This window comes from Ciconia boyciana, chromosome 2, assembly GCF_034638445.1.
Source record: "Ciconia boyciana chromosome 2, ASM3463844v1, whole genome shotgun sequence".
NCBI classification, from domain to species: domain Eukaryota; kingdom Metazoa; phylum Chordata; class Aves; order Ciconiiformes; family Ciconiidae; genus Ciconia; species Ciconia boyciana.
This window is the reverse complement of record NC_132935.1, coordinates 20,167,515-20,183,789: the sequence shown is the minus strand read 5'-3', so window position 1 is coordinate 20,183,789 and position 16,275 is coordinate 20,167,515. Positions and strand designations below refer to the sequence as shown.

At 47.0% G+C, this 16,275-nt stretch overlaps 1 protein-coding gene across 2 annotated transcripts; it reads right to left on the bottom strand.

Moving 5' to 3' along the window:
• Positions 1 to 11,199: 11,199 nt before the first annotated feature.
• TMEM74 (transmembrane protein 74) lies at positions 11,200 to 13,854 on the bottom strand. 2 transcript variants are annotated; one of them, XM_072851170.1, is made up of 3 exons: positions 13,759 to 13,854; positions 13,465 to 13,549; positions 11,200 to 12,672 (listed from the first exon to the last, which is right to left on the bottom strand). In XM_072851170.1, exon 3 carries the CDS (start codon positions 12,512 to 12,514, stop codon positions 11,549 to 11,551), a length of 966 nt encoding a protein of 321 aa, XP_072707271.1. In that variant the 5' UTR covers positions 12,515 to 12,672; positions 13,465 to 13,549; positions 13,759 to 13,854; the 3' UTR covers positions 11,200 to 11,548. The 2 variants fall into 2 exon arrangements, with proteins under 2 accessions (XP_072707271.1, XP_072707272.1); XM_072851171.1 differs by lacking the exons at positions 13,465 to 13,549; positions 13,759 to 13,854 and adding an exon at positions 13,436 to 13,447.
• Positions 13,855 to 16,275: the final 2,421 nt, after the last annotated feature.

Below are 16,275 nucleotides of genomic sequence, written 5' to 3'. Positions count from 1 at the left end.
TAAAGGGGCTGGTACACAAGGCAGAGAGGGACTGCAAGGCTAGGAGAGGTGGGGGGAATGAAGGAGAGAGAAAAAATGGAGGACAAGCAAGATCCCCCTTCAGTACATCAGAAAACTACTGGATTTGTTCAGAGGTTCATGAAGCCACTGCCTAAGGTTTTGGGGTGATTTGTGCCTTTAGGGAAACTTGGAAAACGTAGAGTGTCCTCAAATTAATTGCAAAATCAACTTTTATTCTGAAAGATGACAGAATGATGTGAGAGAGAATTTAAGGTCTGTCCAAAGCAATTACATTCAAGGAAGTCTTTGCCATTACCGTCACTAGAAACATAGTTGGTCTTAGATAGTGTAGTGTAAGAAACTCCTTGCAACTGGCTGTCCCCTCCATTAAAATAGAAAGGGATAGGGACCTTTGAACACACTGAACGTAACTAGAGGACATATTTTATGAAAAGGAGCCATTGCTTTCAAAATCAGGACTTTTTATTACTGACGATAAATTGGTTTACTAGTATAAAGAACGACTAATCTGTGATTTTAGTAAATAGATACATTGTGACTGAAAAACAGTTGACCACCACCAAAACATCCGTAAGTCATTGCTTTTGTATTGCTGTGTAAGGGCCTGCCTTTGGTTTTCTTTTTTTTTGGATTTACATTCTTGATTAGCCTTCTGCATTACAACAGCATCAATCAAGCTAACTAAATTCAATTCTGTATGAAATGTGAAATCTGTTTCCCCAATAATTATTGACTGTAGCTATTTACATTATTAAATCCATATTCCTACCTGCTTGCTGATAAGACCTTCACACCCCCCCTCCCATTTTCTTCTTTTTAGTTCCATATACTTTCTCTGACAAAAGAAGAATGAAAAATATTTTTCTTATTTTTTCCCCTTCCGTTCACCAAGATCAAATAGCAAGATGCACAGGTAACTGCGAATGCTTAAAATACCTTCATTAAAACAGGAACTAATCCAAACATTGTCCTATATAAATGACAGTAAACATCTTGGATGAACATAGCAATTAGCTTGGGGATCCCATGAGAGGCTTCAGCTCAAGGTAACGAGAGATGCCCTCTCCCTCAGGGCTGTGACAAATTCACATCCTGTGGTGTTTGGACACAGACCTCCTTACTTGCAATGCATCGGTTCATCCTGCGTGTAAATAGATGACTATAATTATTAATGTAAGCTTGTTGTTATGTGTCCTAGCACTTTTAAATGGGATGTGGGGCATTTCTAGTGAAGGATTCTTAAATATTGTACAAACTTTCCATGTTGGTCCTCCATGGCCTGGATTCTAGCCTTCACCCTTGAAAAAAAAAAAAAAAAAGCCACTAAAAACTGTTCTGTTTACTGTGGTTAAGACTGTGAATTTGAGCCACAGCCTTGAGCTATTACCGCTGTGCTGCGGAGCATCCCCAGGAGCTGTTTATCTCTCTGAGTCACAACTCCTTTCCTTTCATCTTGCTTTGTGCAGGAGCAGGAACTTATTACCAGCCTCAAATTTTATCTTGGGCTACCTCAGCCACCCAGCTGAAAGGCAGGCTTAATCCCATCTGAATTGGAGGGGACTTATAAAATAATTTCCTCTTTATTCCTACGCACTGGACCCAGAACCAGATAATAGGTAGGACAGCCAAAGAGGAGGAACTAGTTGTTTGTTGGGCCACAGACCCACACACCACAGGCATGTCCATTGATAGACGAGATTTGGGCTCTCAGATGAAAATGTATAAATGAGATCTCTGTGGATATTTAAATGGATATTTAAGACTCTCTATGAAAACAGAAATATATTCCATTATCCAGGCTCAGGCATGCAGTCCCGGAGCTGCAGTGGTGCCATGTGTCAGTCGGACGCTGCCCGCTGCCACCAAGGCAGTGGTGTTTAAGTGGTTCTGTATGCGTGCGTGTGTACGTGAGGCTTAGAAAAGGACTGTGGAGCTGGCATCAAAGTGTAAAGCAAGAATAGCACAATCAGAAATAATGTATGACCCTGAACCACCCCAGACGTGAACACAAATGGGAGTTGTCTGGATAGAGGAAGATTGACAGCTCTTTGAATCCAAGCACTAAATAAAGACATGCATTTGTGGTGCTCCTAGAAGGACTCTGGTTCCAGAAATCAATGCAAAGATTTGTTCAGCCCAATATGTGGCATTTTTCTCCCCTTCTCAGACAGACTAATTTTACCCAGAAATTTGCTGTCTGCATTATATCTCCTCTTCGTTTTTCTGCAGATGATAAGGCATTGTCCAAAACTGACTTAATAACAGCAATAAGAGAGATGGATTGTCACTTTAGGTTACTCAGACAGTGGCTAAAGTTAATAAAGGTTCAGGCTGCTTCTTTGTGCTGCAAATGCTGCGCAACAGACCAGCCTGCTGAGGAGCCCAGTTGGAGGTGCTGGGCCCCAGATCACTCCTCGAATGCCAGGATGGTGGCTGCGGCATTCATTTTCTCATGAAGACATCTGACATTTGCTTCTCTCCATACTTCTCTGTCCCTGCTGGAGAGCTAAAAGTGTAACCTCAGCACAGTCAATGTTCTTCTCTCACACACCAGGACAAGAAATACCATTAGCGTGTGAATGATGTATGAGGTGAACAGTTCCTCCCTTTTTGTTCAGGGGTTGACTGTGAGCTGTTCCCTCTCTCCTTCCCTCCCACAGTCCATCATGGACCTAAAGCTTTGACCCTTACTCTCTGCAATGCACTTCTATGCACAACTGCTTCCCAACAGGGGCTGCAGAATTAGGCATAAAGCAGCAGCATATGACAAATGATGCTCTTTTTGTAGACTGTGCAGAGCTGGAGGTCAAACACACTATTAATAATTCTCAGACTTTTTAAAAGCTGTATTTCCTCCATTTGTTGGCAACATGATTTGAAAGGTCTGTACAAGCCACTTATAACAGCAGCTAAACAGAGGCATTTCAGCACTGTCCAATATTGATTTTTGCCTGTAACTTGCCTCTTTGCTGAGACTGGTTTCAATATCCTGTGAAGCTGAAGTGAAGATATTTCCCATCTCAATAGCCGTGCATGGTCATTTGATACCACAGATAAGTCAGCAGTATTTTCCTTAGTAACGTGGTTTGGCTCAAAGAGCAAGAGTGCCACAAAATCTCCATCCCGGACCATTGCTGCCCGCATTGAAGAAAGGCTGAGTGAGGAACAAATGGAGGTGGGCTGGAGTGGGGAACCCAGTCACCAGGCTGTTCACCAAGCTCAACCTGTACCAAAAAAAAAATGAACACAGTATAGAGCTGGTACAGCAGATTATTTCTGCCTCCAGACAAGGGGTCCAAGGAACCAGAAACTTCAGTAAATTCAAAGCACTAGTTGGTGCGCTCCCACAAAACAGAAGTTTAAAGGAAAAAGACATTCAGGAAATTCAGCAAATCCTTAACCAAAGTTAAGGAAACAAGTGTATGTGAAATGAGAAAATGTGAAAGAAAAATAAGCATTGTAAATATTGGTTTGGCTAATCATGAGAGTGACCTAAAATTTAAGAAATTTCCCCGCTGGGGAAATTAGGACATATATTTAATAATTAATTTTTTTTTTGTGGGGCCAACAAGCAAGGACAGCAAGTGAGATCCTGCTACAAGAGAAAAAAAGGTCATGAGGAAGTGCTCTAGACTTATACTAGAAAGAAAAAAGACAAAGAATGGGTTTTCTGCTTTGTGGGGAGGGAGAGAGGAGCACAATTGAAAATGACGCTGAGAAGGCTGAAGTGCTTCAGCCTATTATTTCTTCTTCTTTCCCTCATTAAAAAATCTAAAACAATTCAGACTATCCATAGACTTTAGAACTTATTAAGTTCTTAGGCTGGTAGAAAGCAGAAAAGGAGGCTACGTAGATACATATTTTCAAATCATGTAAGCCTTATAAAATTCACCCCAGAGTGCTCAGGGAATTGAGTAAAGCAATTTCACAGCCACGAGCAATTATCTTTGAGGACTGATGGAGGGTGAATGAAGTTCCAGAAGACTGGAAAATGACCTCTCAAGAGCTCTTCCAGCCACGGTTACCATTCCTGTAAGGGGGGAAAAACAAAGGTAAGACTGTGACTTATTGATCCATAGTTCTCTCTTTGGGAAGCCACAGCAGCAAAGCACCTACTTGGTATTCTCACTATAGGCAAAGCATAAGTTTTGAGAACACGGGGTCAGGCTGGATCAAATCAAAGGTCCATCTATCACAAAACTGTCTCTGATAGTAGCCTACAGCAGATACTGCTGTATCTAAAACAAGGTGTAGGGCAAGCATGCACCAGCATACTGTCTCAGCTCTTAGCAATCAGAAGCTTAGGGACTTACAGAGCTAGAGACTTTGCATCTTTCTGTTAATAGCCCTCTGTGACCCTTAATAGCCCTTAACAATTACTAATCAAGAGATCTTAAAAGTATTGTCTTTATTACATGAAATCAGAAGATAATACATAGAAACTGAAAATAGTCACGTACTGTCTACTACTCTGCCTTTCAGTGAATATTTTTTGTTCCCAGCTTGGATATATTGTTATCAAGTATACATTCATTTCATGAACAGCTAATCCTTGGGAAAAGCAATACCAAAATGTCAGTATAGCTACTTGATATTATTTACATTCAAGCACAGTTACTCTGGCTAGTTTGTCAGAAGCTGCTTCATGTTAAGAGTTGAACTAAATTTATTTTAAGCTATAAAGAGACAAAAGACAATCTCCTGTAGATGGATACACTGCAGTTGGAGAATAGTGATTAAAGGACTTTATTTACATTTCTAGCTGATCAACATCTTTTAGATACTTCTAATGGGAAGAATTGATTTTTTCCCTCTACAAAAGGGACTTAATCAATTTTGCTTCTGGAAATGTTTTATTCAACAATAGCTAAATTTCCCTGTGTACACATCTGTCAAAGTAGAGACTATTATCGGAAAAGAGAAGCCTTTTGTGCTGATATAAAGATATCTGTTTTATTATTTCAATAGAAGCCTATTGATTTTTTGAAACCTTAAAAAAAAGCTTACTATAATACAAATGCCTTAAATGTGCAAAACCTTCCCCAAATTCCTGCAAATATTAGCAAAATTTAGTGTGGGTTGACTTTGCTAGGATTTTTAAAAATTATTTTGTACTTGAAAATTAAACTTTAATGGCATTCTTCAGAAAAAAAATATATTTGCCATCCCTTTTGTATTCATTTCTTCTAGACATTTTGTAATAATTAAGCTCTTTCTGCAGTGCTGGACTGTGACCTAAGGCCTTGGTTTCTGTCCTCAGATCTCCAACTGGCTCTCTGGGGAAAGGAGGTGAGTCACTTCATCTGTAAAATGGGGGCAGTATATGTTCTATACAGCGCTTTGATATCCTTACATCATTCAGCATACGTAACATTATGTATCATGCCCTGCGATATCTCACTTCTCAAGCAGTTGCACACATGCAGACGGAAGCACTTTCAGTGCTGGTCTCTGGGTTATAAACTGGGTGCACGTGAATTAAAAATACATATGTTTGTTAGATTGCCATGCCCTTATTCACAGCGATAACCAAATGCCTGTGAAGTGCAACTCAGTTAATGGTAATACCTCAGTATTTTTACCATACATAAAGGTGGACAAATTTGCACATAAATGAGCAGAAAACTCTTTACAAGTCTTTAATACAGCAGATCTGCAGAAGTATTTTAACTGTGGGTTTGTACTGAAAATCTAATAAAAACATGCATTATTTGGCTGAGTTTCTACAGCAGGCACCGTGCTTATGTTTACACAAACAAATATTAACCCGGTTCATTTCAGAGAAGAGGTTCTTGTCTTGTCTGGTTTTATGCAAATTTATACCAGCCACAATTTAATTTAAACTGATAAGAAAATCAGAGAAGTCTCACCTCCCTGCATTCTACAAGACTCTTGACCTTGCCAGGACTTATAAACATGGGGAAAAAAAGTCCCCGTGAATATAGCACATGAGGATGAATCCTTCAACATTTAAAAAGATAAGATTAAGAAGAATCCTGTAAAAAAGAGTAACAATGAATTTAGTGTTTGCTTTCAGTTCAAAAGCCTCCCAGATCTTTAAGCTGATGGATTGTCATATCTATAAATACACCTACTCTCTTAACCTCTTACTAACCATCGGTTGCACACCATAGGCTACATCTGATACCAGTGCAACGTTACTGCAGCCAATTCGGTCACCTCAGGGACACATTTGTAACTGCTATAGCAGTAACAGCCTGAACCTGAATTACGAATCGGGGCCCTGTTGTACCCGGTACTGTGGAAACTGGTAATACGAGCAGACAGCCCCTGCTCCAGCCTGGATCCACACCCACCACAGCACTCCCACCCACGCTTTGATTCATGCGATTGAGGCAGGAAAGGGTCTGATCCTGTCACACTGGAATGAAAAGTGACGTTACAAGGCATAACCTGCATGGCATACCTTCGTACCGCATCTGGGGGCGAGTAGGGGTTGTCAGAGGTGGTTAAGGTGCTTAACTGACATGCACTGGGCATCTGGGAGAAACAAAAAATGCAAGCCAGGAGCAAACCCTGGTCCCTGCTGGCCCCGCACCAGCACCCCGCCATTGCTGCCCCACTCCAGTACAGCCATGGCATGCTGGTGTCCATTCCGGAACAGGGAGGTGAATCCGCCACGTCTTCCCTGGGGCGAGCCGAGGTGGCCATGCCCGGCCCGCAGCCCTCCAGGAGCACTGCTCCTGCCTCTCCCTGCACCACCCGCTGCCAGCGGTGCTTCCTGGGGACCCCGCATCCACCCACTGCCACTGTGACCGGCACTGGGCCAGCACCAGCTGCCGCCCAGCCCTGGCCGCAGCAAAGCCAGGCCTGGGTGAGGACGTGGTACCAAAGTTGTTACGCACGTGGTTATGGCGGGCAGGGGCTCGACACTCACCTCCCGCCACAGCACCTCCCTGGCCTCACGCAGCCCCGGCTGGTCCCACCCTCCTTCCTTCTTTTAATTTTTTGGTTATATGGAGTTAGGCGGGACACTGGCACAGCGGAGTTTTAAAGCCTGCATTGTCTGGCAGTTTCTGACTGGGAAGGACCAGCCAGCAGGGATACGATCGCTAGGCGAGCTCAGGACAAGCTCGGTGCACCAGCGCAGCTGGACCTGGACCTGCCTCTTGCCAGGCGGCCCTGCTCCCTGCGCGGGCCCTGCCATGGCTGCCGGTGGCTGAGGGCGAGGGGCTGCGCCCGTGACCGGAGGGGAAGAGCCAACCACTGCAACCGCCGTTCAGCGAGGAGCAAAGAGGACCGTGACGACAGCGCTCAGCTTTATAGACTTTTATTTTTCAATCTGTACAGAAGACTGTTGCTATTATAATAAGGCATCAAATGCATTGTTGAAAAGCTCACGATGGACTGTGACATTTCGCCCTGTCGTGGGTCAAAAAGGAGGTTTACAAGATTAAATCGGTTGCTTTCCCAGTCGGTAAACTTCATATTCATTACAGACAGATTTTTAAAAGAATTACAAAGATTAAAAAAGCGTAAACATATCAAAAACGGCAACAACCCAGCGTAGCTTCCTAGGAGAGAGTCTCAGGCATTTCTGCTGCTGGCTTCGGGCTGGCAGTGAGAAGGCAAGGCCGGCTGCGCCGGGGAGCCGCGCTGGGCGCCCGTGGCCCCAGCGGGGCTGGGACCGTGTGGTGACAGGCCTCCTTTTTGGTGAGAGTCCGCAGCAGGTGCCGGGCAGTTCCCAAATGGCCAGCCTCGGCCACAAACGTCTAATCGAGAAAAAGAAACTGAGAAAAGGGTCAGCGGGGAGGTGTTGGAACAGCGGGGAGCCAGCCGCAGGCTGCCGGCGCCTTGCCGCAGCACGGGGCAGTGCGGGCGCCTCGGCCCGGCTGCAGGCCTCCGGGTCCCTCCGGCAGGAAGGCAGAGGCCAGGGCAGGGCCCGGCCCACGGACATGTCATGAGGTAGAAAATGGGAAAGTGTCATGTTTTGCTGTTAGGGTCGGTCAGAAATAAACTGACTGACGGCGCAAATCCCGGTATGTTTCCAGGGTACTCCAGGGGGCACCTAAAACCCACCTGGTATGCCCCAAAATTTACATCCCCAAAGAAGAAAGCTCTCCAATGATCCATGCGACAACTTTAGCCCAGGCAACAAAAAAAACCCCAACAACCTTTCTCACATTTGTACCCTTAAAGCATTTAATTTTTGAGCAGGGGAAATCAAATTGCGAGGGTGCACAAGAGGGCAATTAATTTCCCTTGGCCTCAGCCTTTGGTAGTGCCTCGTGCGAGGTGAACGATGTGAAGGCTCGTCCACCGGGCTAATACATTCATTTTCCACCATCGGCCACCAGACAGCAAGTGTTTTGGTCTCTGTCGCACCACACAGCACGAGAACCTGAGAGTCCAGAGGCTTTACCTCGCACCACCAACCCACACAGTCCTCTAATTGGTAAAGGTATCTTCTTGGGTGATCAGAGAAATGTCCTGAGAGTTTTTAACTGCTAAACTCCTGCACTCTGCAGGCCTTCCTTCGCCTCTTTCATAGCACACACTAACACCAAAATAAAGAAACTCTCTTAGTCCTGGTACTTAAATTTTCTTACTCCTCACACTTCTGCAGTGTATATTTAGATTATTAGGTTGACTTACATTTCCTTAAAATGCTCAGGGAAAATTTGAGGGTTCATTTAAGTACTGCAGGCTCATGATCTGTGACAGGCATTTTACAACGTGTCAGAAAACTTCTCACTTGATAATAACATACTGACAGTCAGGGGAGCGTTCCCTTTTCTAGTGCTAATAATCAGCATTAAGGCATGCCATGGTTCCTACAAGAAATCTGTGATCCTTACAGCTTTAGCTGTCAACTTTCTGCAATAATGGAATGTACTCCAATTTTATGCATATGTATCATTAAAAAATAAAAATAATGGCTCTCAAAACCACCAGGCTCAGTTTTAGAGCTTCTGTCGCGTAGGTGAGTACAGTGATTCCCGTTAGGGGCCCAGGCTGGTGGAAGGGTTTTCATCCCCTGCGACGTCCGTCCCCTGCCCCAAGCTGTCCTGCTGCCCCCGGCTCCGCACCGTTTGCCCTCTTGCTTGGCACGGCTTTCCCTGGACCTCCGGAGGCCACGACCAGCCCCTTCCCATCCCCGGGGAGGGTGGGAGGCAGCGCTGTCCCCACTGCCCCACCTTGAGCCGTGTCTCTGGCCCTGCAGGCAGTGTCCACGTACCCACCAGCAGGCAAAGGCCAGCTAAGGAGGAGCCTTCCTCCTCTGTGTCCTGCTTCTCAGGCTATTTCCTTCCTCACTCTCACCAATCACAACAGGCTGAAGGCTTCTCCTTACATCTGGAAGCTATTCTATTTATTTACCCTAGAAATTCAATCCTGAATCCCTGATGACACATCCAGAGGGATGTAAGCTCTCCAAAGACAACTGTGGAGATGCTGGCCACTGCTGAGTTCCTGCCTGCAAACACACTCCATATCATGACATAAACTGGAAAAATCATCTGCTAGGCAGCAGCAGCACCTAATAAGGCTGCTCATTTAATTACCAAATAACACTGAACTAAAGCAGCGGTTAGAGCAGATAACATCAGAAGCAGCATCTCTTTCGCAGGGCCAACATGAAAGCCTGGGTACCACACCATGCTATTTACAGTGACAAAGGCATGAATCTGGAGCAGCGCAGCTCCTCGGGCCCTTGGTCGAAGGCACCCGCGCCAGCACGCGCAGCCAGCAAGCAGGAGGGACTGAACTAGGTGAGTGCGAGACTCAGGTGCTGCACGTGTCTCCTGACACAAACAGCCAGAGAAGAGGGAATGAGGAACCAGGTGGCAAAATAGCGTTCAGCCTCTCCGCACAAGGAGCCCATGTTTCTACCTGCCACTTGTTATTCTGAACCTTGTGCTGCCACATACTCCTGGGTAAAAGGGGCATAAAGGAGATCTCCTCCCCGCTTCCTAAGACAACTCTTCTCAGGTATGTCACAGTGGGAAAAAAAGTATAATTTAAAAAATATTTGATATTCCTCATATTTGAGACTTAACTCACGACGGACAAGGCTGTGACAGTGAATCACATATTTCTACTAAGACTCTGCAGTCAGGGACTGTAACAGACAGAGCTCTTCACTCATGTTTGGCTTTGGCAGGGACACATATATATTAACATACATATATATGTTAACAGGACGTATATATATTAACCACTGTTCAGTAAGAACTGACAGTGGTGCATACAACAATCTTTCTTGGTTTTCTCAGCACTGCAAGAACACAACTTCAATGTTCCACAGAAACTGGCTGATAATAAAGTAAATAGCATCAGTGGTACAGATTTTTGCCTACTATGCCACAGAACTGTGATTAATAACAACACGTACCCTTGATCATCCCCTTTGTTGAGTGAGTCCCATGTCAGCCAGTCCAATTGCCTGATATTTAACCTTTGTATTTCCTGACAATTTATTTTTTACAAATAAACTGGGTTTTATTGAACGAGCCCCAGAAAGCTCCTTCCTGACCTCTCCTTGCTGGTTATGGGAAGGCTGACAGCCTAGTGACATAAAACTGAAGTTTCAAAAGGACTAGTAAGATGCAGACAGCCCCAGTATAAGCAAAGCCCTGCAGCTGAGCTTGAATTTCTTCTGGCATCTGTACTGAAGAAGTGTTCAGTCTCAGCATCCCCATGCTTTTTCACTCTTTGAGTCTTTTGAGACTCCAAACAAGAGGTCAGTTAATTCAAGTTATGGCAGTTTTCATACAAAGACATCTGTCCACCAGGAACTAAACTTCTTTTATATGGGTCACTATAGCTATCAGAAGTTAATGACTATCAATCATTGCTAATCTGAACTGAAATGGAGCCACTGACCTCAAGCTGAAAGAGCCTTTTGTCTCCTACCAATACCACGAGCCATATGGTTCCCTGCCCTTTGCCTCTCATTTTATATTTTAAATAATCATCACTAATTGTACAATTGTTTGAAAATATGGGAGGTTTACGGCAAGTCATGACCAAGTGGTGTTCTTTTTTCCCTTAGCTCTCACTCAATAGAAGAGAAGGGATCAGCTTAAAATTAAAGGATAAGAAAGCATCTCTCTCAATTAAATATTAGCCCTGCTATTTGATTATTGGTCCTGCTTCTTAACAGTCTACCAAGTAGACTGTTAATAATCCTGCAGGGTGCAATAATTAACAGCTTCCAAAGTGTCAAGGTCGTTTCTGTTCTATATGGGAGTAATAAGAAAATTACATAGGCAAGACACCAATGGAATGTTTTATATTAGGATAAAGGAGTATCTGAGGAACCTACTTATCACAAATCTCTTTTTATTCAGTGGTTTTCATTATTTTATATCAGTTGCATTTTCTGTGGCACGTTTTCCCTCTACAACAAGTGCTCATATGCTGCAAACATTCGATTATAGAGCTTAAGAAAAAACCATTCTTGTCAGACAAATAAACTGCATCACTAGCTATCTTTAGCCGCATCTGTTTTCTTTAATGAAACATATTTTCCTGTAGAAATGCTGCCTTAAAAATCATGACCACACTAATTATCTATGGCAAGCACATCTTCCTCAACTAACGACAGCTCGAGCATATTATCGCTTGCACCAGACTTCATTCTGAAATTGAAAGACCCATAGAGCTTCGCAGACTCCTTGGAGGACGCAAACCTGCTCCTCCGGTACAGCTCCCCTTTCCACATGGACATCATCAGCAGGCTGGAGAGCACCACTCCCCCCAGGGTTAAGAGACAGAGCCCGGCGATAACACAGCGGTCCAAGTGAGCCCCGATCCTAGCGCTCTCGTTCTCCAGCCTCTCCATCTCCCGGGCAGCTACGGTGTTGGGATCCACAGTCACGTCTCTGGGCACCACGTAGGAAATGATCACCAGCAAAATGCCACTAACCAGGAACAAAATGGCACTAATGAACCCGTAGTCCACGGATTTCCCGGCCGCCACCTCCGAGGCAGCGTCGTCCTCCTCAGAGACCAGGGAAGGAGAATCGTGCACCCACTCAGGTGGCAGCTCCCTGCAGGAACGCGGCTGCAGAGGGGCATCCTGGCAGCGGCCGCCTGTAGGACTGGGGGGACTTCTTGCATGCTCCAGGTTTACATTTTCATCCACGTAGGTGAATGACGTCTCGAGTTCCTGGGCACAGCAGCAGGCTTTCTTCTTCCCTCCGTCCTCTTCCCCGGGCAAGCGCTCGGGTGGGTGGCAGGGCTGGGAGGTGCCAGGGGGTGCAGGGTGCTCCCAGGGAGAGGTGCCCGGGGGGGAGGGCTGGGGTGCCGGGTGGGGCTCAGCCACAGGGCCCCTCTGCGAGGGCTTGCAATGCCTTTCACAGTGCAGGGCTGCCATGGTGGTGGCTGCTCTGGGGTCCACCTCACCCCCCTCACACTGCTGCTGCTGCTGCTGCTCGTAGGGAGGGGATGGCAGGCTCCAGCCAGCAGCGGTGCCCAGGGGCGCCTGCCTGCTCTCCTCGGCCAGGTAGAGAAGCTCCATGCAAGCCATCGACCTCGTCCTGGCGAGCCCCGACTCCTGGGCTACCGCATCCTTCAGCAAACGCTGCCCCTGACCCGCTGAAGCGGCTTCACGGTACCAGAGCTGCTGTATCTCAGAAATCTTCTACTCTTTCACCAGCGTTTTGTTAGGGACATGGCTTGTGTCAGCTGTTAAATGATTAAACAAATCCTCTCTGACATTCATTTCTTTTCGGTCTGCAAATGAAATAGCAGAGGGAAAAAAAAACAACGACAACAAAACCAAACCCGACAACCTCATGATGTTACATTAAGAAACCAAAGAGAAGATAACACGAATGTAATGCATCAGTCTTCCTCTCAACTGTTCGAGGGGAGATGGCAAACACGATTGTTTTAACCACGCATTTAAGACTGCAATCCTCTTGCAGATCCGAAATCTATTAGGGAGTCTAATCAACCTTTGACACCAATATCCAATTAAGGCAGTAAGTCATCTACAGAGCACAGGATAACCAGGATAACTGTGCAAAATGTCAGAGAAAAGAGACGTCTGTTCCTTTAGGAGCAAGTAACTCCCCCACCCCCTTCCAAATAAAGAATTTCAAACTCAGATCCACAGACTAATTAGAAAGAAACACGCAAATCCCATGTAGCTGCATAATCCAGGATCTGTATTCTCTGGTGGAAATCTGATAATCCTATGGGAAAAGCAGTGCTTTCCTATAGCAGATCTCCAGTTTGATTAAGAGCTTTTGGAATGAAATTATGCCTCAAAGACTGATGACGGCAAGACGGCTATCACTTCTCATCTGCAATTAATTCGTTATTACCCCCTTCTTCTGCGCCCCGTCCCCCCTCGAGGCGGAATGCCCGGGGTCATTAGGAAAAGCCTGCAGCCCAGCGAGTGCGTTGCACGCCTAGAAAACACACGTGCGCCTACAGCACATACGTGATCGACAACAGACGCTGCTCACTCACGCTCTTCTCGGGACCTCAGCGGGAACCGGCCACGCTAGGAAACGCGATCCCCGCCGGCGCGGGGAGTAGCTGGATCCACACGCAACTGTGTGACCCGAGAGACAGGGAGGTTACACCGCGCAGACACGCACACACACACGCACGCACACCCCGGCGGCAGGAGCACGCCTCCTCCGCCTCCGCCTCCGCCGCCTCCGCCTCCTCCCCGCGGGGCTCTCACCTGCCCGGCACGCCGGCTGGCCCGCCCGCCCGCCGCGCTGCCCGCCCCGCTGCCCGCCCCGCACACCCACCTACCTCCCTCCCGCCTCCGCGACCGGCGCCGCCCGCCACGCCCCACGCCCGCGCTGCGGCCAGCGCCCGGGGCACAGCGGGGCGGCGGCGCCAGCCGAGCCCAGCCCAGCCCAGCCCAGCCCAGCCCAGCCCAGCCGGGCAGTGCCGAGGCGGGCGGGAGGACGGGCCGTGCCGGCGGGCGGCGGCACGCTGGGAGTTGTAGTCCGCGGGCGGCGGGCGGCCGCGCCGCTGCGGCAGCGCAGGGAGCCGCGCCTGGCCGCGCCGCCGCCCCCCGGGCGCCTCCGAGCGCGGGCCGAGGGCAGGGCGGGGGTCCGGCGCTTCCTCCTGGCCCTCGCTGCCAGGGCTCCAGCCGTGCCTCAGGCAGCCCCCTCCGAGCCCCAGGTTCCTGACAGATGGGTTTGGAGAGCAGCTGCAATAAAGCGAGCCTTGTGAGGTTGCTCTGGTGCGTGCGCCTAGCTCGATCAGCACCCAGGCTTTTTTTCCGTAATCACGAGAGCTCACGACTTGCTCCGTGGAAAGATAAAACCAAATGAGCGCAGCGTTCCCGGAGCTGAGACTTCAAGAAATGTACTCACTGCGGGAGACGTACAGGAAAATCTCGGGAGCTCGCTCCACGTTGGTAGGCTCTCCACACGCTTTCTCTGGCAGGCACAAACGACTGTTGAAAAAAAGACTGTTGCCAAAAATACATAATAAGATGAATGACCAGTTGGTAGGAACCTTCACTGACTTTTCTTGCCAGTGCTTTCTCTGAAGTGACGAACTAGGATGTGAAGATAAATCGTGGAGGAGGATTTATCATAGATGGATACTGTGCTGCTGGGGAGAGACCAGGCTCTGGGGCGCAAAGAGCATGGAGGGAGGGACCTTGGGCGTGGAGCTGAAATGAGGGTGCCCATAGGAAGTAGAAGTGAGCAGCACCTGCCTGCATGGCTGTCGGGCAGGAAAGCAGGGGCACAAGAGGGAACGTGGGCTGGGAAGGAACCAAACGAGGCGGAAGAGAGAAGGACAGGCTGTCTGAAGGAGTTGTCCTGACATCAGAGGACAGGGCAATTCTGTGTAACGGCTCTTTGCCAGTTCTGGAACACTGCATTAGGCAAACAAGTAAAAGTTTTGAAGACAAATCCTGCTGAGACCTGAAAGACCCAGCACAGAAGATTGAAATCTTTGTGGCAGTAACTCCCGTGAATGCCAAAATTACTTGCCAGGACCTAGCAATACCAGGGGACTCCCAGTGCCCGTCTCACAGATTGCTGAGTGCTGTGGGCTGGTTTGGACTACTGTTTCGAAGCAGCTCCAGGCAGCGTTTCCATTAGCAGAGTGCAGTTTCAATGCATCGAATGGTCTATTATGCAGTCTTTGAAGAAAAATTGTAAGGAGAAAATTATGGAGTGGGGAAAACAGCACAGACTGTCCTTGGAGCTTTTTGTAACAATGCCCTCTTTGAAATAAATATAAAGGAGCAAATAAAACCTAATCAAAGAAACAAAAAAAAAGGCCTATCTGTAAATTGTTCAAATACTTTAAAGCAAAGGCAAAGACAGAAACTAACTCTCTAAGGCTATTGCACATTTCTGTTTGGGAGGCAGCAGGGCAGTACCATACAGATACTGGCTGCTGACACCGCAAGCTGCACCTGCCACATCTGACAGACAAGTCTTAATTAAGTGACTGACAGGAGACAATGTGGTGTTCAGCCCCGGCAATGCGGCCTGGAAGAAAGCAAGCACCTCTTCTGGCCCCCAGCACAATCTGCCAAGGCCTTGGGTGGGCAGTTTCTTTCCGATAGCTGATACAAAGGCAGGAAATTGTTGTCAGTGCACAACAAATGGCCATGTCATTGATCTTTCAAAACCCAGGAGCTACAGCACATATTCTTGAGCGCTTGCTAGAACCTTAGTTACTTGTTATTTAAGCACACACAAACGTCTTGCTGCTTTGCCACCCACTCTCCTCCCCATTGTGTGCCAGCTTGTGTTGGGCGTGTATATTAATTTGCTGCTAATATTTACAATTCCACAAAGTAAGGAGCAACAAGTCTGTCAAGCCAAATGTTGTCTGTTCTTATATGTCTTCCCAGGTGATGCTGTCCCTCCTTTGTCTCCTACAGTGCACAGAGTCCTATAGCGAAATCATTGTCTAGTCACAATCCATAATACTGATGTTTCTTTTTCTTACTTTGGATGCAAAGAGTTAACAGCATTTTTGTTTAAAGAATGTAAGTGATTGTTGCCAATGCTCTGAGGTGTGGAGGTGGTGAAATGAATGCATAGCAACACATACTCTGCAAACACAAATACAGCTGGTGAAAAGATTAATCAAGCAAGGGCAGGAAGTAAGAACATTTGTCACAGAAAAAAATGGCTACGTAGAGCTAAAAAACAGAGTGATGGACACACAATGGGGCAGGAATAAAAGACTGGAGTAGACTGTCAGGGTCGATGAGCCGTGTTCTCTCTCCTGCAGCCTACCCCATCATACAGTCCTCTCAGAGTCTGAACAGGGCTACAGTAGCAACAC